The 22961-nt window shown below is 42.4% G+C and overlaps 1 protein-coding gene across 16 annotated transcripts in view; it reads left to right on the top strand.

Annotated features, from left to right (window-relative positions):
• Window positions 1-22961, top strand: part of ptprfa (protein tyrosine phosphatase receptor type Fa) — a 358380-nt gene that overhangs the window by 235995 nt on the left and 99424 nt on the right. For 12 of the 16 annotated variants that reach the window (XM_076874474.1, XM_076874475.1, XM_076874480.1 and 9 more), the window contains 4 exons: window positions 4650-5231; window positions 6909-7045; window positions 9162-9306; window positions 14576-14881. In XM_076874474.1, coding sequence (XP_076730589.1) covers window positions 4650-5231; window positions 6909-7045; window positions 9162-9306; window positions 14576-14881 — 1170 coding nt within the window. The remainder of the gene's footprint in view (window positions 1-4649; window positions 5232-6908; window positions 7046-9161; window positions 9307-14575; window positions 14882-22961) is intronic. The other 4 variants (XM_076874483.1, XM_076874481.1, XM_076874484.1 and 1 more) reach the window with 1 other exon arrangement.

The raw sequence follows: 22961 nt of genomic DNA, 5'->3' as shown, positions 1-22961 counted from the left end.
TTGGACAGCTTGGAAAGACGCTGCAGTGCAAAACCTGCATGTCATTTAGTGTTCATTAACAAAGCAAATCCCCAATCCTGTGTGTAATAGCCTCAGCAAAAAGCAGAATATATTAACATAACATAAAGTCAAGTGCCATTTTTCAATTACAGTGTCCATATAGTCGAGGTGGTACTCTAATAAAAAATGAAGATACATTTATTCTTGTTCGAGCAACAAAATCCTTCTTACGTCAGGATTTGTGTTGCTTTAGATTCTGGATGTATTGTGTTATTGATGATGTCTGACTGACAGGAGCAGCGGTGTGAGTGGACTAACACATAGAAAGCTTTCATACAGGACGATCAGCTGAAGAAAAAGCAACAGCAGCAGAAATGTGCTCCTAGTATCTTTGTTATATTGAGAAAACAGGAGCTCGTAGCTCTGCAGCTGTAATCTTTAGTTATCGCAGGTCAAATCAGGTCATTTTAGTTTTTGGTAGAACCAGTTTTAGTTTAGATATAGGACATTTTCTACAGTTTATAATAAACTTTATGATAGTAGACGTTGACATATTTTGTTACAGCAGGCTCATTGTTTTCTACACTGCTCAAGTAGGAATCTCACATTAAATGTCTTGCAAATCTTGTAATCCAATCAGAAGGGACACTTAGATATGTAGAAAGTCTATGTTAGTATGAAAGTCACTGCTTTATCATGTGGTTTGCTTTTGGACCTTTGTGTTTTGTATTTGCTTTTCCTTTTCTTCCACTAACTGATTCATTGTGGGTCTTTATCCCTCAGCAGTAAAACACTGTTTTTATCGTCACCACCCGGGTGGGCAGCTGGGAGCAGGCAGTGTGGACACCCAAGTGTGTGAACTTTCAACTTGATACTATAGGTGTGAAATATTGGACGAGTTTGAATCTGTGACCTTGATGTTGACTTCAAGTTTTATGAAAATCTTGTGAAGTCACCTGGGTGAAACTGATATGATAGGTGCATCTACTAAAAATCTCAGGTGAGTTCAAATTCCTGTAACCTTGATCTCAAGGTCAGAAGTCGGAGGTCAACTTTTCTGAAAATCTAGTTAATGCAAGAACTAAAACCTCTGATGAATCTTTGAATCTTGGTGACTTCAACCTCAAGGTCAGAACTTGGCTTTTCTAAAAATCATCTGAATGCGATCACTCAAGAACGAAGCAGCAATAATACAGTAATACCAGAGGAGGCTGAGGGGAGGTGTATCTACGAGGAGGCTGAGGGGTTTGTGTCCATCAGTATTTCTTTACTTTCATTTTGGCTACTTTTAGGCTAAATGAAAGTACTGTGTTGGGCACGCAGTGCAGTTCTCTGCTGCTGTATCTGATTCAAGGTCTGTGTTTTGCATACAAGTGGTTATTTGAGTTGCTGTTGTCCTTCTGTCAGCTTGAAGCAGTCTGTCCACTCTCCTCTGATCTCTGCTGCTCACTGGATACCTTCCACCACCTCTTGGTCTCGAGGTGTTTGTGGAAAATCCTTGAAGAGCAGCAATTTCTGAAAAATGCAAACCAGCCCATCTGACACAAGCAACGTTCAAAGTCATTTAAATCACTTTTCTCCCCCTTCCTGATGCTCTGTTTGAACTTCAGTCAGTCAGCTTTACCACGTGTACACGCCCGAATCAGCTCTAAATGTATTTGGAAGCTTCTGGTTGAGCATTTTGGCCATTTCAGATATAACTGGTAAACACACACGCACGCACGCACGCACGCACGCACGCACGCACACGCGCGCACACACACACACACACACACACACACACTTTTTCTATAAAAGTATTCAGTGATATCTTAGACTAACACAGTGGTTCCCAAACTTTTTTTGCTGGGCCCCCTTCGTTTTACAAGAAAAATGTTCGCAAAAAATCACGAATGTGGGATCCTGTTTGTCCGTGATCTAAACAGCCCAGCGCTGCTCCCGATGCAGGGGAAACCAGTCCTGCAGGGAGACCTACCTCGGCACTTGTGCAGGTGAAGCTTCACCATATTTTCTAGTCTTTGGCTCAGAATGAAGTTGGTTTGGAAACATATTCAGCGATGCTTCATCTCCTGCTCTGCGTTTGTGTGGGCGCCCCGTGCTAGCAGTGTCCAAGCGTTTTGTTTGTTTCCCCCCCCCCCCTTTTCATAACCCCCCCCTGCAATGGGGCCCCACACTTTGGGAAGGTCTGGACTAACAGCTGGGACATAAACTCATCTGCAGTGTTTGCTGAGATTATAAATGAGGTGAACAATGGGATCATTTTCTGATAGACACGTACAGTTTGGCTTGTTTTGGCAGAGGAGATGCACCCTGCTAATAAGATCAAACAGGTTTCAGTCCCTGCTGCATTAGCTGCACTTTTCAGATCCCGGTCCTATTTTATATACAGTTTGATGAACAAAAATATGAAGCAGCAGCTGGTTGTGTGTGGGAGAAGTTTGATTTCAGGCTATGTGCCAAAGAGCTCTTTAATATGCGCAACAGTTAGATAATAATGATTTTAGCATTTAAACTAAATCATTATTCTTTCCTAATCCTGCCTTTTTAAAAATGGGTTTTCTTTCCACTTCTAGCCAAATAGAAACTAATAAACAGAAAAAAATATTAAGCCAATGTTTCCACATCTTATATAAACCCCAGTGCCCTGGCTGAAAGTCCAGTGTAGGTACTGTGCCGTGAATCTGTCTTTACATAAATGGTCACACTCGTACCTCTGCTGCTCTGATAGGACTTTTCTTTAAAAATAATAAATTGGCTTTTGTTTGGATCACTTGTGTCAGTAAAATTTGCCACTTCCTCCGTAGCTGTGTTCCTGTAACAGTGGCTCCAGGGGCCTCAAGGCTCTCCTAGTCTGGTTTTCCTGTTGAAACCAGGTGAAAGCTGTGAATTTGCAGTGTTGGTGAAAATATACAAACAGTAGCATGAGAAAAGTGCACAGGAGGGATTGTTGTACACATCACAGTAGAAACTACTTTCTGCATTAAAACAATATTTGTTTTAAAAAGAAAAAATGAGAGCAGCAGCCCCACATGACACACTGAAGCCATACAGTAGAAACAGACGTTAGGAAAATGTCTCCAGATAGCAGTCAGAAATCATTTTCAAGCACTCGAGGTGACAGACAGATCTCATCAGCAGATCTCATTTTTAAAAAGCTGTGCTTTTACTTTTATTTGCTTTTCATAAACTGAAGCTCTTAGAGCTTGTTTTTCAGAGGAAACTGTATCAGATATTGTGGCAACAGATGATGGGAACTGCATGAGGAGCAACGGCTTCATCCTGTCCCAGCCTGCTGGGGTTCATGCGCTTGTAAAGAAGAAGAAGAGCTTGGCTGCATTGCATGAAAATGAGGCAGATGTCAGGACTGGAGCAGCAGAGCTAAAAGCCTGTGGTTGCACTGGTTTCATCCCAAAAGGCAACCCGTGAGCTTTTCTGCACCCCGCTGCTCTGCTTTGGACCAGCTCACAGATTCACAGGGTTGAGCTCAAAGTCCCAACTGCCACCATGTGTTTCTAATCCAGGCTGTTTTTATTTCTCTTTGTCAAACTTCATATTCAGTATAACACTTCATTTGATACAGAATGAGCTGACTGAGTGACAACAACAAAGCAAGAGAATAATTATAGTTAATAAAGTCTTTGATACGATAGCTTCATTATTTCTTGCCTCTGATCTTTTACCATTTTCTATTTGTTAGATGGTTGAGTAGATTTATTGAATTGAGTTGGCCGTCACTACTTTGGAAGATGCTTTGTTTCGTGCAAATCTGTAACAAAATGAAGATAATAACTTAAGAAGTATTTTAGGACTAGAAAATATTGTAATTCAAGTGGTCTTAGAAGCACAAACTCTGGCCTGTGTCTGCAGGTCATGTCAGTCATATAGTATATTTTATAAAGTGTGGAAAGTACAATGTTTTAGGAAAAGAGCAAGATTACCACAAGGTTCAAATCCTGAGTGAAGCCACACTTTAGCATTGACTCCTCTGCAGGGAGGTGATTAAAACAAAAAAAGCCGCAGGAGAAGAAGCAGAACTGAGGAGCAGCTAAAGTTTCAGGCCAAATACAATTTACTGTGTCTGTGGATGAACCGCCTGCCTGCATTTTGCTGTTACGATCTCCACAGACAGCTGAACTCTGCAATCAGCAGACCCACTGCAGTCGGCACATCTCACCTGAGACAAGCGCTATGTATGAATGCAGCTAATAAACATGCCCGTCCACATGTTGTAACAGTCATTATGGTTTTACGCACACATATAAGTTTAATCTACAAAGCAGTGATGGGATTTCTTTCCTCCCTTCTATGAGAAAATGCAACTTATCTTATATCCTGTTAAAATCCAGGCTCTGCTGTGTGGCTGCATTAAGTAGATGCACTTCTGATGATCTGCAGCTCAGGTCTGGATGACTATAGATGGATTTACATAGGAGGACATGCACCCATCTGCTTGGCAACATAATACTGGCCCGGTGCAGATCAGGAAAGGACAGAAGCAAGCTGAATAATAATGAAGTGTTAGATTGGCAATGTTGAACAGCTCTGTGTACCCGGCATCAGCGGGTGACTTTCCTGACGGAGAGGAAGAATAATGTAGAAATGGAGAGAAACGTGTTTTTCTGACTCGGTCTGTCTCTGCTTTCTGACAGCTCTTCCCAAGATGCCCACTTCCCTCACTGTGACAGAAACCACGGCTACCAGCGTCACCCTGACTTGGGACTCCGGCAACCCAGAACCTGTGTCCTACTATGTTATTCAGTATCGTGCCAAATTGTCTGAGAACGGTTTCCAGGAAGTAGATGGTGTCGCCACAACCCGCTACAGCATTGGTGGCCTCAGCCCCTTCTCTGAATACGAGTTTCGTGTCATGGCTGTGAACAACGTTGGCCGGGGTCCTCCCAGCAGCATCGTGGACACCCGTACAAGTGAGCAAGCACCCTCATCACCACCTCTTCATGTCCAGGCACGCATGCTGAGCTCCAGCACCATGCTGGTCCAGTGGGAGCCTCCCGAAGAGCCCAATGGCCAAATCCGGGGCTATCGGGTCTACTACAGCTCAGATCACGATGCCCCGCTCAGCGCCTGGCAGAAGCACAACACAGATGACAGCCATTTCACCACCATCTCAGGCCTGGCAACAGATATCACCTACAGCCTGAGGGTGCTGGGCTTCACCTCAGTGGGAGATGGGCCTCCGTCTGACACTCTACAGATCAAAACCAGGCAGGGAGGTGAGAACATGCTCACTACATCACTGCAGAGCAATGTATCATAAGCAGCGTGCGCCTGGCTCAGATTATTGGTGAGGTGAAAGTTATTCAGATCATTTACTGTGTGCACGTGTTAGCAAACGCTGCCTGCTGTTGCATAAGCAAGTTACAACTCGAGCATTTACGTCCTCTTAAACACTTCTTCACATTAATATTCAGCTCTTGTCTTAAACAACATTTGTGTTCCATAATGTGCTGTTTGGTAAAATTCTATTTCAGGTCTCGTTACAGTTTTGATGGCTGTGCCAGTTCATGAAGCATCTCGTGATTGAGATGCATATAGAAAAAAGAATCACACCCATTTTCACTCATCAGGCTTTTTTTATTTTGAAAATCAGGTTGGGATATTCTCCAAAGTTCTCCTTCCTCACATGTAGCACACAGCAGGAAATGCTCCGCTTCAGCTCCATTGGTGGTGCTTGGAATATTTCACCCTGGACAGAGGGAGCCAGAGGCAGTGCACTCGCCGCCCACTCGCTCATTAGCAGTGAATGGACTGAGCTACCGTATTGGCTGCGCCGCTCCCACGTCGGCACAGTCCGGCATCTCAGTGACGTTGTAGTAGAGAGCTAGAAGATTAAAGACCAGCTGAGTTAGGCTGCACGTGTCTGTGCAGAGACTCGTGCTTTATATTGCTAACTGTCAGTTTTTAATGTTTGGTGTGAGGCAAAGTTTTGTTCTGAAAACAGTTGGACTGAAACGCTGCTGTCACTTTGGACTCCAGCATCACAGGGTGATACTAGTTATGAATGAATGAAAGATACAGTAGTGCACTCTTTTTTTTTTTTAAAGGTTTTGTTATTGAGGTAATCTTGGTTCTATTGAAAAATCTCTTGTGATTTTTAGGATTAAAAAAATAACGAAATCACATTTGCATTATATTTATTTTTATAAGAAGAAGAGATGTCAGCGTCAGGTTGCTGTCAGGCAGCCCAGACGTTTGTACAAGCCCGCACTAAGAGCAGGGTAAAGCCAGCCTGAGCTTGTGGTAAATGTGGGCATAAACCTCACTGTTACCAGCACAACTGCGCAGAATTCATTTCTGGCTCGCATCATTTTCTTTGCTAAGGCTACACCTGCCTTATGTTCAAGGACAGGCTGGTGCTTTAGTCACAGACAGCATCTTTTACAGTGAGCTACGCCTGACAGGACGAAACATGGCGCCATACCCGGGCTGCAAATGAAATGAGTTCAGGACTCTCACAGGCTGACACAAGATATTTCAACTTAAATACTTTTTTCATTGTCTAGAATTTTAACTTCTTTGAGTTGAACTCTACTGTTACAGGGCTTGGAACATATTAAACCTCTTTGCATACATATAGCTCTTGCTTCCAAGAATTTACTGGTTCATGGCAGGTGTTGGTTTTCTATACTTTGTTGGCATAATTTCACCCGGAAATGTAGCGATGACTCTTTGTACATGTATGAAAGCAGTGCAGGAAGAGCCTGAGTTGTTGGCACATCTATTCATGATGTGAATAGATGTGCCAACAGGATTTTACCTACCTGCCTGTTCGAAACAACAAATGTGGATTTTCCTGGCAGGGGCAGGTCCTCGCCCAGCTTTGCTTTACTCCTCTACTTTCTTACACTTTGTGTTTCCATCTTAACACATCTCTTTGTTTCCTCCTGCAGTTCCAGCTCAGCCGTCTGACTTTGACGGTGAGGCTGAGCTAGACTCACGCATCATGCTGTCATGGCTTTGGCCTGTCCAGGAACCCATCATTAGCTTTGAACTGGTGTACTGGGAAGCCAACAATCCCACAGACAAGGTAAATACCCCCTTAGAAATCTTTTCTTTCCACTGAGATGTTGCTTGTAAAATCTTTATTGGCTAGGAGCTATGCTGTGCTTCAGGCTGTGTATTTGCATTAATGTCTTTTTAGTAAGTTCAAAGTGTCTGCACTTTATTCAGGTTTGATAAATGTCATCACATCACGAACACTTCTTGCTGTGATTTATCCACGAGGAGATCTGGGTGATTTTATGCCACAGTCTCCATTAGAGCTGCGTGATTCACAAGGTCCCGAATCGATTTGATCCCCAATTCGATTCGATTTGATTTGAATCTGGGAAATTTTGCATCAGACAGTCAGAATTATTATAATTCAGATCATGCATCAGTACATTTCCATATTTTTATATCTATAAAAGGAAATCTGACACTTGTGAGACTTTATCAAAGCTGTGAGCGTCACAGCCGACGCCTCTGTGTCAAAGTAACTGAGGATAAAACATGAAGGTGATTTTCCTGGTCTGGGATTTATAAAAATATTCTGCAGCAGATCAAAAACAGAAAAAAACCATCAACACATGAACATTACCTGATGCTGCTGAAGTGAAGCAGAGCAAAGTTACAGAGGTTTGATTACAGACACAGCGTTTTGCAATTTTGCATAATTTTAAAAAGTTTAAATTTGTTCAGTGTTGAACGGCAGAAATGAGGCTTTGTTTTCAGAAGTAAGTAAAAGGAAAAAACAGCGGCCGACAGGCTGTAAGAACGGTAGACTTGTGCGTAACAAGCAAGCGAATAATGAAGAAAACAAACTTTTAAGAAACTGTTCAGTACAGAGAGAGAGAGAGAGAGAGAGAGCTGTGCATGAAGTGAGATTTTATCCTGGTGGAAGCAAAACATCAAAGAGTGAATCCATGACGATGTTTATGTGAAGCGTAGTTTGGATCTTCTTTGGCTGCTGGTTCGGTCAATGTTGTTTGGAGAGAGATAAAACCTCCAGCTTCAGAATCAGCGCAAAAAGGGCGTGAACACAAAGCGCCGCCGAAACATCAGAATCAGCGAGCCGTCGGCTTTCAGCCCCGACCGTGTCCGTGCCGTCGGTGAGAAAGTCACATCTCACTGATCCTGATCCGTCGGCGGGTCCGAGCTTTGTGTTTACGTCTCTGTGCAGAATCCGTGTTCCTGCTCTCTTTTTTAGCTGTTTGGTGGTTGTTGAAATTTTGTGAGGTTTAACCTGAGATTCTGACGTTTAGGCCAAAATAAATTTATATAAAAAAATCGATTCAGGATTTCAATGAATCGATATCACGTTATCCAAGCCAGAATCGATTTTAATCGATAAATCAATAATCAAAACCCAGCCCTAGTCTCCATATTTTTGAAGCTACTGGAGTTGGAGGGGTTTTGCTGTAATTTGGATGTATTACAAAAACACAGCTTGGATGAGCTGATGGCTGTTGTGCATCAAGAACTACACTGTCTGTGGTGTGATGCACCTCCTTCACTACAAAAACAAGAAAAAAGTCCCTCCTATGATTCCCCTAATATGATGTCATTGACAGGTTTTTCAGTAGTTGTGGGTGTTTCCCACAGACACAGGCTTAAAAAACACAGGTTCATATTACGAGCCCTGAACAACACCAGCGTTTATCTCAGGAAGAAAAATATGCCAACCACCAAACTCCAAGAACAGCTGCCTGTTGCCCAAAATCTCTGCATTAAGTAACTGAGAAAGATTTAAGGCACACGAGAAACAGTCATGGCAGTAATAAAAAGTTACAATCATTTGGTCACATATTGCATCGAATCATAAACCTTATTGTTCGTGCAATATTGTTTTTCTAAAGTGTACGTGTGAAGAGAGAGAAGCTGAGACAAACTGCAGCGTATTCAGGGCTGAAACAGTGAGAGCAGAGCTGTGGGTGGAGAGGTGACAGCTTTGCTTGGCCACTGTACAAGGCAAGCATGCTGAAAAGAGCTCCACTTCTCTTTACTGCACCGGCTCGTCAATGTTACAAGGAGCTTGGCAGGTAGGCTGCTCGGCCTCCTCGAGAAGCTCCAGGCTTTGTCTGCTGACTCCATTATGTTGAGACCAATCAGGCCCTGGCTTCATTTTTGCCCTCGTGACCTGGTGCTCTTTCGTCTCTTCACAGCACCGCGTCACTTTCGATGCAGCAGGCTCCTATGCAGTCGATGGTCTGAAGCCAGACACGCTGTACGTCTTCTCCCTGGCAGCCCGATCTGAGATGGGCTTAGGCGTCTTCACTCAGCCTATTGAATGCAGGACAGCTCAGTCCAGTAAGTATAACAGCACTCAGTCACGTTCACAGGTGTGGCTCCAGTTATGTAGTCCAGGTGAGAATGACTAAATGAGTCATCTGTGACTTAAAACTGACTAAATACACCAAAAACATGTGGAGGTAAGTGGAGCTTAATTCAGTGCAGTCCAACTAAGAGATCCAGCTCCCTGGGAGCCCGGCCGGCTTTCTTCTTTCTCTTATTCTGTTTACTGAGTGTGTCTGTGTCTGATTTGAACACCTGTAATATACCTGAGCTAAACCGACTGCATAAACAATGAATAACCGTGTGTCAGTTTAGAGCAATCCTCCTACTCAACGTGTGAAAGCCCCACGGTGTGTTTCATTCAGGCCTCTGTCAGCAGGAAACCGTCTCTGTCACACTTACTGTTTTTAGAAAGAAAGATTGAAAAGTTGCTTTTTATTCCCACAGCATGTTGGAGCTTAACTTTGCTTCACATACGCGATTTATTCGTTGTGTTTCTGTGATTTAAAACATTAAGACTGTGTTTTTTGCTCAACTATGCATTTACAGCATAAAAATGATAAATACTCATTTATATGAGAAGCTGGCGTTTTAGTGCCGTCTGGTGTTATTGTTCTCTAAAGAGATCAGCTTTTACCCAGATCTCCATGCCGATGGTTCCCACCTGAGTCGGGGAGCAGAACCTCCTGTTCTGAAGCCACCGCTGAACTATTCAAACACAATAGGACCAGCAGCAGACGGCAGCGTAGCTCACAGAACTGTGTAATTGCAAATGTCATTTTTCAAGCTGGCAAAATGTAATCAAAGCTGTAGCATTAATTATATGTTGAATTTTTCCACCTGCCAGTCACGCTTCAACTCAATTATAAAATTCAAAGGCAACAACCAAAGAAAATGTCGCCTCTTTGTGACACAATCCACACACGACATCGTTCGTAGGGGCATGCTTGGTATTTATAGATGTACATTCTGCTTTCTGCAGCGTAACAATCAGCGGGCGTTGCACATTTTGACAAATAGTCCAATAAGTCACTGAGTCGATACATGCAGCACATTATGATGTAAGGCCAAGCAAACACAAACAGACATTTGCAGAGACAGCTTTCATCACAACTGTCATCTTCCTTTCAAATGATTGTTTGTCATGTGAAATGTGGCCGAGCATGTGGCGATGTGCAGGACTTCGATCGCTGCTCCGTCACTAACACCATCGAACACCGTTAATTCACAACTACGATGTGTTATCTTAGCGTCAGAGCTCTGGCGTGCCGGCCGATGAGGAGCTGAAGCTGCAGTATTTATGACAGTTTCCCGAAGGAGTGCAAGCCCTCGCTCAGCTACTTGTTTTACCTGTCAGGACTGAAATCTTTCAGCTGTCACACTGCAAACAAATGTGTTGTAAACTATTCTCTTTGATTAGCAGTCTCTCTCATCGCTGCTCTGACTGCCAAACATAACGCGTCAGAGAACTTGCAAACAAGTCTGAGGACCCTGACCACTGCTGCCACCTCCCTGCAGCTTCTCATCCAGCTGCCACTCTCACTTCTGTTTACTTACAGCATATCAGGCACTTGTCAGATTTTATACATATTGTATTGAAACTGCAAGGTTACTACAGGAAAGAAAACACCATCTAATAACTGTCCTGTGCTTTTCCCAGCAGAGTCTCACAGCAGTCTGGGAAACAATCATTTATTCGTTTAGATGAATTTATGTTTCCACACGCAGATTGTTTGCAGACTTTTGTTTAAATGTACCATTTTTTTCTACAATAATTAACCTACCAAGCATCATGCATGTATTGAACTTCAGAAAAGTGTTTTCACCGGTGAGTTTGTTGAACTTTAAATGTGATATAATGTAAATGTAATTCAAATACAAAACAGGAATCTAAAGCTGAAATTCAAGCAACACCTCCTTCTACTCTGTTTGCTTTCAGTGTGACTGATCTGGTGGAGCCGCAGTTAGCTGTTAATAATTCTTCTTTTACCTCTTCTGTCATGCTCCTTTGGAAATAGCTTAATGTATGACAGGCAGGGAGGGTGGAGGGAAAAAGGGATGTTAATCATTACAAAAGTGAGAATGGATACATATGACTGGTTATACTTAAAACACAGCAGGATGAGACAATGAGACCCTGACACAGGAAGCCCTGAGAGGAGGGCAAGAAGGTAAAGCTGGTGAAAATGAACATAAAAGGGACATAAAAGGAGATTGTGTCAGGATCTGAATGACTCCAGGACGTTTTCATTACAGGCTAAATGGATTACATAGGTGTGCGTATGAATGTCATTGTTCCTGGCTTTATAGTGAAAGTCCATCTTTTACCACTTGCAGAGACTAAAACAGACGCAGTCTTAAATATTTTTACCCTGGCTTGAGATCACTTTTCAGTTTTAGATGTTCAAAAAAGAAAAGATTAAATCGATGCGATGTAATCTTTCAGACCTCACAATAGCGTCTGTTTTTTTGTTTTCTTTTTTCTTACGGCTCTCTTTTTCTGCCCAAATCTTGATTCCGTTTCTCTCAAATCCTCCCACCTCTGCTTGAAGTTTGACTATTTTCCATATTCGTGTTTCTGTTTGGGACTTTAATCTCCCACACATGGATCTCTGCCTTTTGATTCATTGCACCCCTGCAGTGATACATCCAAAACTTCTCGTATGCATGAAGTTTCCTTTCAACCAGTGGCGAGCACCTTTCCTGCAGCAGGAGAACGAAGAGGCTTCCAGCGCTGTTCAAACAGGAACTGAGTGCATCCGCTCGGCTGGGGCCGCCACAGCACAGGCGAGCGTGATAACTGCCACCCGTGTTATCTCTTTCACCTGCTCCACATTCATCTCAGTCGCTGCTTTTGTTGTTGAGTGTTGTTGTATTCTGCTCTTGTGGGTCATTGTGCATACATGCATTCATCTGTAGTGTGCCTGTTTTATCTTTCAGTTGGTGAAACTTCACACTGTGTGTGTGTGTGTGTGTGTGTGTGTGTGTGTGTGTGTGTGTGTGTGTGTGTGCGTGTGTGTGTGTGTGCGTGTGTGTGTGTGTGTGTGTGCGTGTGTGTGCGTGTGCGTGTGTGTGCGTGTGCGTGTGCGTGTGTGTGTGCGTGTGCGTGTGTGTGTGTGTTGCAGTATGACATTTTTCTGCCCTCTGGACTGTGAAGGTTATTTGTACTTGTTATTTTGAGGACATCACATCGATTATTCACAGAAACATTTCCTGATAAATAACTTTTCATCTTAAAATCATCTTCATTTACATGTGATTGGTTATCTCTATGGTTTGTGGAAAATGCAGTGCAAGTATTACCCAAACTGCTTTATTTTTGTCTGAGTAACATTTATATTTAGTCATCTTGTTAAAGATGAATTCAGGACTGTTACTGTCATGTTTCAAAATATTTAGTGATTGTTAGTGAAGGGGGGCAATTTTGCAACTAATGCAAGAAGTAAATGGCCTGTATTTGTATAGCGCTTTACTAGTCCCTAAGGACCCCAAAGCGCTTTACATATCCAGTCATCCACCCATTCACACACACATTCACACACTGGTGATGGCAACTACATTGTAACCACAGCCACCCTGGGGCGCACTGACAGAGGCGAGGCTGCCAGACACAGGCGCCACCGGGCCCTCTGACCACCACCAGTAGGCAACGGGTGAAGTGTCTTGCCCAAGGACACAACGACCGAGACTGACCGAGCCGGGGCTCGAACCGGCAACCTTCCGATTACAAGGCGAACTCCTAACTCTTGAGCCACGATCGCCCCAGTGATATAATTAAACATGTAAGACAAAACTGAGTTTTCTCAGCTTTTGTTACCAAGCTTAAATAGGAAGCTGTACCAAGGTACGACCCAGTGTTGTCTACACATACAGGCAAAAGTACAACTTAGATAAGAGATAAGATAAGATAAGATAAAACTTTATTAATCCCTCGGGTGGGTTCCTCTGGGAAATTCGGTTTCCAAAAGCACAGCACCGACAGAAGTTACAGAGTTACAGAATATTATATATACACACACATATATAAATACAGAGACCTATATAAATAAAATATACGAAGGGGATAAATAGGAATAAAAATAAAAATACAAGTGAATTGCACATTTCAAGTATTGAGGTCTATTGCACTATTTACAAAAAGTATTGCACAAAAGGTGTTGCACAGTGAGGTGAAGAGGCACTGCAGCTTTGCAAAGAACCAAGTTTAAAATGTATCTTTATTGTATCTTTATTTGAAAATAGAAAAAAATCACATAGTTTGACAGGCATGAAATAGTATTTTTGCACCAATAAGGTGATTCCCAAGAGCTATTAGCCCAAAGCTTATCCTTATCTCAGTGTGGCGTATCCTTCGAAACTTGAACTTGTGGCTGATCTCATGGAGTGATGAATCCAAATTTGAAATAAATTTTATCAACGTTTACAACGAAGATCAGGAGAGAAATATGACGAGGAGTGTTTACAGCCAACTGTAAAGCAGGGAGGAGGCTCTGTCATAAGAGATGAGATAAAACGAGACTTCATTGATCACATTTGTACGTTACCTCCACTCAGGCACAGAAAGCAGAAGAAAAATACCAAAAATTGCCCATTTTCCTGACAAAATCTAAAGAAATGACACGTGGCTCAAGATTTTTCTGTCAGAGTGGAACTACTGCAGGTAACATCTGAGTGTAATTCACATGCTGACATGCCCCTCGAGTGCTTAGGGGTAGTGCTAGATCACAGATAACACACTCAAACTTTCACTCACCAAACTGGGACACAGAATTCTTGGACAGTCTGCACTGTTAAAAACAAAGTTATAACATTTGTCCGATTTCTGCTTTAAAATGCTGGAAAGAGGCACCGACACTACAAACATGCTTGAGGGGTCCAGGTGACGCATAGCAGACAGCAAGCAGAGCCTGTGGCAGCACACCTATCAACCAAAGCTTTCTGAACAGGCGAGTCCCAAACACGTAGTTTTTGGAGGGGCGGGGCCTTCTTTGCACTTTGTGGTTTGATTTGTCAGCCATACTGGCTTCATGGTTTCGTTATTCCCCTCCAGACAAATGTAATTTAAAATAATCACATATTTCTGTGTGTTTGCAATGATGTACACTGAACATACAGCAGGAGACACTGTTTCCACAAACCATAATGACAAAAACATTGATAGGATAATGTGGCATTAATCTGCCAGTTTAATAATTACTCTGTAACACAGTCCAGAGAGACAGTTGCTTCATCATTCATCATCCACCCTACCTGACCATTACCCTCCCTCCTCCCCTTCCTTCAGCCCCATCAGCCCCACCCCAGGAAGTACATTTGCTCAGCCTCAGTTCCACCAGCGTCGAGGTGAGGTGGGTGGCCCCGCCCACAGACAGCCAGCACGGTGAGATTGTTGGCTACTCCCTGGCCTACCAAGCACTCACGGGAGAGGACCAGAAACGCCACCAGGTGTCAGGGATTGGTCCTGATATCACCAGCTACATTTTGGAGGACCTGGAGAAGTGGACGGAGTATTTGGTGTGGGTGAGGGCTCACACAGATGTTGGGCCAGGTCCAGAGAGCTCTGCAGCTAAAGTCAGAACCAAGGAAGATGGTATGTTGATGGTTTCATGGGAAACATTCAAACTAACTGTCCAATTCTTTTGTATTCATTTCCTGCTGCTGCAGTTTAGTCTTACAAACACTCACCAAAGTGTGCATAAGCGCAGTGTAAAAGCATGGCTCAAATACAGAATACAGCACCCGGTCTTCAGACGCTTGGAGGGTTTGGAGTAAACTGGTTAATTTGTAAATGAATAAAAATCAGTCTGCAAAACATCAGATTGATGGACTGGATTAAGAGTCCGGTGTAGGATTTGTAATCTTGTTGATTCCACTAATACGCACGGCTACCCTGCACAGTGCCAACAGTTGGTGCCAAGTCATGAAGCTGTGCAGTCTGTGGTGGTGCATCATGTAGTCTTCATATACGGCACTTAAGCTCTGGTTTTGACATAAATCCAAAAGTAGTTTTATGGTTCTTTAGACATCACCTCAGGAACAGGAGATCAAACATTTCAGCCAACTTAGTCCAAGCCTATTTAAACATGGAGTTTCCACTGTCTCAGGTTTCAGTGTGTAATGTTAGATTAGTTATATGTTCACTCAAGAAAAAAACAATCTTTAAGCCTGAGTCCCTGTTTGCTAAAAAAGTTGTCCAACCTGTAGGCACAGATTGGAAACCCCATGAAAAACCTGCGTGTAGAACACAGTTTCTACAGCGACAGGACAGATATACACACAGCTCTTTATTGAACCTGGAGTAACTCAGTGTTTAATCTGTTAGGTCAAAGACTTTTGATTTACACCTGAAAACAAACCTTGTGCTCTTTGTGGGAGAATTTTAAAAATAAATTTAGCTTCCTTATCTGTACTGCTAGTGCAAGTAAGCTCTAATAAATGCAGCAGACAAGAAATGCAACAGAAATCGCAACCGTGCAGTCGTGTTTATATCAGGTGGTTTCTGCAGCAAATGTCAACAGTCTTTGTAAAACACCATCACTTGTGTTTTTATAACAGATATGGCGGCGACCCTTTTTTTTTTTCAGTACAATTTCTTATATCATGAATAAAACGCATGATTATTTTCAGGTTTTTGGGAGAATGCCGAGCTCAGTCAGCAGTCTGTACAGAGCAGTATACAGACCTGCAGTAGGTACATACATGCACAGAAAATAAAGCTAAGGTACAGAGGAGTGGGCCTTTTTGCTTATGGTCTGCAGATGAGATGATACCAGACCCAGAAAAGTTTTAGGAATTAAAATATCACAGTAGTTATGTCTGCATGACACAGTATGTCATACCTGAGTATTCAGCACGCATTCTGAGCAAGGGGGGTCAAGGTTAGTCATGACTCTCACTGCACCATGATAGACGTAATCATCAAGACAGAAGCTTTTCCTTATTTCACTACATTTTGTGAGACTTTAGCTGCCACTAAGCTCCTGCCTGTCATGCTCTGCCAGGCTGCGTGTCCCTTTTCCCAGCGTGATGACATGGTGTGCTGCACTGCTAGGCCAAGGTGTCTGGAGAGTTGCCTGAGTGGCAACATAGCATGCTCTTTCCCTGTTGTTAGTCACATGGCAGGACTGAAGCACAAGCTAAATAGACACTATGATTCAGTCCGGAGGGATACTCTGCTATTCAGCAGCATCCGTTTGCTATTACCTTCACTGCTGAAGATGAGTCCAAATGCAGCACAGCCCAGTGCTCACATCTCTAAGACACACGGCATTACAACAAATCCTTACAAGAGGATTCTCTTCTTTTTTGTGCAGGCACAATTGGCCGTATCATGACCAATGAGAGCAAAGAGTAATGGACTCTTTTCTGGAACCACTCAAGGAAATCAAAGCATCAAAGTTTAAGTCCTGTGCAATATCACCGAGGCTCAGCAAGTATAGCAGCACGGTGGCCTCTCCTCTGTTAACGCTTGCAGTTCTGAGCCAGCTCAGGTCTTGTACTGCCTAAGAATGACCTCCAGCTCTGCCTTTACCACTATTAGATTTCGTTTATATATATATATATATATATATATATATATATATATACACATACTAGGGGTGCAACGATACACAAAATTCACAGTTCGGTTCGATACTTTGGTGTCACGGTTTGATATTTTTTCGATACAAAAAAAATGTTCATGCTGTTTTAATTTGTCATTTATTACAATTATAAATATATATTTTAACTCAAAAGTACAGTTTTTAAATTGAATGTTGCTGAAAAAACAAAGGGATAAAAAAATTAATCTGATCGACAAATCGCTCATCTTTGGAAAAGAGAGTTTATTACAGAGAAATGTCTCTTTCCAAAATAAAAGCTATGCTATACGCTTCTTCTGGGCTATATTCTCAGCAGCATATTAAACATATCAGGTCCCCATAAGGAGAATCCTGTGCTAACGGCTGTCTAAATGACTCGTGTAAAGTTTGTAGCATGCGTGCTTGTTGTTTTTGTCTTTGCACTAGGATGATGTCGGAGTAAATGTGCAGTCATATTCGTTGTGTTCCCACTAGTGCTGTCAGCCTTAATCTGAAATGACGTTGACGCCACAACACGGCAAATCTCCGCTAACGAGCTATTGTTCGATACATATGCGTACCGAACCCAAAGCTCTGTATCGAACGGTTCAATATCAATACGAGTGTCGTTGCACCCCTAATACATACATATATATATGTATATGTGTATATGTATGTATGTATGAAAATAAAATTTATGCCACTGAAATATTTAGAGCGTTCCTAAAAGGACATAAAAGCTCTGCAGTTAATCGGTTTTACTCAAACCTGACGATGATTCTAAAACTAACCCCTCTTCTTTCAAACCTGCCCAACAGTTTTCAGTTACCTGATTTAAACAGAATATTTTAGTACTTGCCAAAAGCCAACAGTGACCTTATGACCAGTGTTTTTGTTTGTTTGTTTTCCTGGATGGCATTTCTTTATGGGTGAAACCTCAAAGAGACAAATCTAAATAGTGTTAGAAGCACAGTTTCCTTCCTCACACCACTAACCCTCTCCATCTGCTGCCCTTCTCTCTCTCCTGGCGTCTCTCATCACTCTTTATTTCTGAACACCCACTGAATTTGAATCTCACACTCTTTTCATCTCTTTCCATCTCTCTGCACCCCATTTGACTTTGAGCTCTCATTGCATTTCTCCAGCATCTGTCCATTCTCCACACAGTGTACGCTTTCTCCCACGAATCCTCCTTCCAGCTCTTATCCGTGTCAGCCCGAGTAACAAAAAACATTCTCGTTTAGCTCCCTGACATAGTCGCAGCGTACGCTGAACTTTCCTGGCTTACTGTAATTTCCTTTAATAATCTGCAATAAAGGAAACACTCAAATTTAAAGAGAATAACAATTTTTCTTCTTAGATATTATAATTATTCTGATATGAGCACAGAGGAGCCGTAGCAGAGTTTTGTCAGACAGGCATTGGATCTCTTTTACAGATTTCATTAGGCTGTGATTGGGACTTTGCTCACTGGGACACGTCAAAGTTATACTCGGCTTCCCTGATGCCCCGAGACAAAGGACCTGTTCTGTGAGCTTATTCTCCTGCTTGTGTTGGTTTTAATAGGACACAAATCAGAAATAAATGTAGCCAGCCATTGCTCAGTCTAAAGGCAAAGACTGCAGTTGTGTCGACCCATGGTGTCATTAATGTGACGCAGTTATAGTAAAAGTGTGATAGGACTCCAACAAAACCCACCGTACATCAGAACTGCTCAAAACAGACCTTTGGATTCAGAGATTGTGTATAAATGTTGCATGAATTTAAGAGTCTGTATTCATTTATTGATGGAAGTTTATTTTGGGATCTCTCCTAAACAGAAATCTATTTTGTTTTTGAGTAATTTTAATTTTTTTAAAAAAGTGTTTATTTTGTTTTGTTTTTTAATCACAGTCCTGTTGATTTGCTTTGGTTGAAGGCCCAAAGCTCTTTGGTTTGTACGAAGCTTAGGGAACACAGAACAAATCATCCAGTGAAAGCAAAGGCAAAGCTAGACAGTAACCACAGACACCTGCATGTGGTCTGTCCCTCTGCTCTGCCTCTAATGTGTCCGATAGTTTAAGAGCACGACTGATACCTGGTGCACATTTCTGGTGCCAACAGGATCTCACAGCTGCGACTGATGCCTTGGGATGAAAATGTGCTGATTTGACATTTTAAAGCAAACTAACAGCCATTATCATTTTCCCCTTTCTCCTGCAGGAAATGCAACATAACTGTCCCAGCTTTTGCTTTCATGTCCACTGTTCTCTGCTGGTCCTGAAAAGCATTTCTGTTCTGCTCTGCACTGCTTAAACTCTGCTTAGTTTATCTTTAGGTACTTTAGAGGTTGTTGGTCTTTCGTGTAGCTGTTTCCCATCACTTCACCTATTTTATTACAGTGGGACACTGTAATACTGCAGAGAACTTTAAAGATAAGTCAGGATATCACAGCCTTGATTAGCCAGTGTGGAGCACTTCAAATTAAATTTCATGTTGAGGTGAGAGGGCAACGTTTCAAGGAGTCGATCTGGCTGCTTGTTTTTCCTCCATGCTGAGAAATTCACTATGCACAACAAATCAAATGTTTTGTTCTATGATTGCTACTTGCTCACCTTGTTATACTCCATGATTATCCATCAAAAACTCCATGAGACAAAACAGCATTTATGTGAACGAGAACTTTAAAAGTTTTGATGATTATTTTTAAAATTGCAGAAATAAGAACAGTTTGTATGTTTGTGACCCAACTAAACAAAAGTAAACTTTCCAACAATATCTGTTTGAAGAATAAAGTTTTAATTCAGTGTTCAGCTCTTATGCTGAGAGAAGATTACTTTGTCACATACGGGATCTTTCATGTGCTCAAAGAGAAAGCAGTGACGCTGGATCTCCTTCTTAACAACGTTTAATATTTACACGCTCAGCTAGCTTCTAAAGATGTGAGTAAATGCTAATAAATCCAAACTGCATACAGAGGTCGTTCAGGTTGTGGATTTGTTTAATCTGATGTGTGCAGAAGGAAGTGAGCACACAGAGTGGACCCAGTGAGAGCGATACAGAGGAGACAATTAGTGGCTGCAGTAGCTTTGACAGCCGCTGCAGAGAACCCCCAGCAGCCACAGACACAAGATCCGGCTTCACGCTGTCAGTCAGGATGGTCCTACAAGTTTAAAACCAGCATGAAGTGTGTGAGTCTCACAGTCTGCAGTAAGCATCTACATGTTATAGTGGGAATTAAAGATAAGTAAACCCGTGTCCACACTCACGGCACATTTAGCTTTAGTGAAATCATAAAAACTCCAGCAGACAAAGAGGCCTTTGTAAAGTGTAAGCCAGGCAAGCAGGAGGACGTATACAGACAGGACGTGGAGCGATAAAATCAATCTGAAGAACGGCATGTCCTGATTTATTGTCGGAAAATCTTCTCCAGGCCACCGAAACCCAACGTTCATCCTCTCCAGGTTGGTTTTTCACTTCTGTTGGCTTGTTGACGTTGATTCGACACTAACGGCTTTTTGCCTTCTTACAACCACTTTTTTCATTAGCCACTCTTTTTCTGCCAAAAAGCAGATGCAAGAAAACTTGGTAAATGGACTGGTTCTTATAGAGCGCTTTTCTACTCTTCTGAGCACTCAAAGCGCTTTACACAACTTGTGCATTCACCCATTCACACAAGCACATTGTTCTAGGTGCTTTTCTAAGTAACATTCACACACATTCACACTCCGATGGATGCATCGGAGAGCAATTTGGGGTTAATACCTTGCCCAAGGATATTTGGCATGCAGACTAGGGGAAGCCAGGAATCGAACCACCAAACCTCCGATCAGTAGATGACCTGCTGTACCGCCTGAGCTACAGCCAAGCAGAGTACATGCAAGTAGGGAAGATGTGCAGCAAATGTCACATAGGATTGAAACCTGTGCCACTAGATCTCACAGCAGCTGCTCTTCCCATTGAGCCAAACCAGCTCTGGTTGGTTCAGTAGAATAGCTGAATAATTAAAATACTTTGTCTTTATTGGGCTGTTGCATGGCAGCTATCAAAGTAAATGTGGTTACCACAGAATGAATATGAAACACCTGCTCTTACGTTTTCAGGCCTCAGCTAAATAATGAGCAAATAGAAAAGCCCATTCCTGAAAAAGAAAAGAAATCTCTTCAGTTTGTGTTATTTCTGTTTGCTCAGATTAGCATCAGATTAGCATCAGGCATGCATTAGAAAACAAATGAACTGTAGCAGCTGCATGCACTTCCTCCCATGACCACAGGAGGTTGTTTCCACAAACAGTGACGTTTTAGTCAGAAATCGACCACCGTTATTGCTTTTCAGCTGAGGTTGGCTTTATTTTAATCCGTGGCAGCAGATGGACTTCAAAGCTGTGTTTAGTCTGCTTTAGGATCCCGTTGTCTGTTACATGCTCATTTTGTTCTTCTTCTTCACTGGCTTTTGCTTTTGCAGTTAACACTGTGGTTTATTGACGTTTCTCCTCCAAAGCGTGAAGCTTGACTCTGGAAGGTCTCTGATTTTATAAAAGGTTAAACGATTCTAATTAGTCGAAAGTGCAAAGTGCTGACACCGAGTTGCAGAGCTTTCCTCTGCCTGCTGTGCCGGGTTGATACTTTAATACTTCTGCTTGCTGCTTTAACACTTTTCTCTCCCTGTTTTTCAGTATTTTCCTTTTCTGTTCTCTCTGTGTGAATTCCATTAATATTAGCAGAGCCTCATCTCCTCATTTTTATTGAAGTTAAATTTGTATTCATTTACACCTTCCTGTGAAGCTGACCAAGCATTCCAGAGGAATCTTTTTAAGCCTATTTTGATATGCAGCAAAGTAGAAAGTGTGTGTGCTCTAAACCCAGCTCCCAGCATCCTCTTGGGGCTCCATGTGACAAGCTTTGATGTGGATAACCTGCAAAGATAGCCAGTGACCTTCACGTATCCTTGCAGCCTCTCCAGGCTGGTAGCTACCTCGTCAGGTCAAACTTTGAAGTGGTCCAACTGATGAAGAGAAATGACCGTGGATAGGCCTTACCACACGTCTTCGTCTACATCTGCTGCTGGACATGTGGGCACCATTTAAAATAAACGTAACCCCATGCAACAGTTATTGCAATTTTATTTAAATGAGGCAGGCTCGTTGAGATTAAACTCTTTCACAGAGATGGGAACATGAAGCATTTGCCAGAACAAAGCAGACGGGAAAAAACGGCACAATAAAGACATGTTCTCCTGTCCCTCAGCATTACAGTCGAGTGGTTTGATGCACCAGTTTCTACAGTGTTGGCTGTTGGCTCAGGAGTGGCAGCAGCAGAAGGCGGTCTGAAGATTAAACGCATTGGTTTGGGTTTAGACCTCATTCACAATCACCTGACGACCTCTGGCTGCTAGTGGAAAATGTGTGTTGCTGCTGTTGCAAAGCTAAATGTGGCTGCTGCACTGAAAACCTTCTTGTGGTTTCTCTGGTTGCATGTAGGTTTGTGCAGTATTGGACAAAGGAAGTGGAGAATGTCAAAGTAAAAGTTGTGATTTTGAGGGGAAACAGCCTCTGAGCCTGTGTGACGTGAGAGTGAAACACTAAAAGCTTACAAAAACACTAGAAAATAGTCTGTTGGGGTTTTCACTCTAAAAACGAATTGGTTCGTTTTATGAAAATATGGTGGTGTGTGTTAAAATGCGCCCAAACACAGCAGTGAAACCTCCAAAAACGATGTTGGGAGTGACAGCATCACACCCCTCCCCCAAAGCCTCACCAAATCACCAGTGCATTTGCCAAAAATGACTCGCATGAATCACACATAAACAATTCTAACAAAAAGGAAAATAAAAGGAAACAAATTTCTCACTTATTCTTCTTCCCATCATGAAGCAGTGCCAACAAGTGAATCACAAGAAGGCACAAAGAAACAGCAACAAGCTTTTCAGTGAATAATATTCACACTGACAGCGTACCACAGTGAGCAGTGTGAGAAAAAACAGGCACTGTGACACTTATCAGGTGTATCTGAACACACAACAAGTCTGTTTGTACTTGTTGAAGGTGAAATCATGCTTCGCAAATCTTTCAGCCGCCAAAACGTTACTGTGGAAATAGTAAAGGGTACAAAGTAAGGCAGAGATACTCAG

The sequence above is a fragment of the Maylandia zebra genome, linkage group LG15 (assembly GCF_041146795.1).
Source record: "Maylandia zebra isolate NMK-2024a linkage group LG15, Mzebra_GT3a, whole genome shotgun sequence".
Lineage (NCBI taxonomy): Eukaryota > Metazoa > Chordata > Actinopteri > Cichliformes > Cichlidae > Maylandia > Maylandia zebra.
This window is presented reverse-complemented; position numbering and strand designations above follow the sequence as displayed.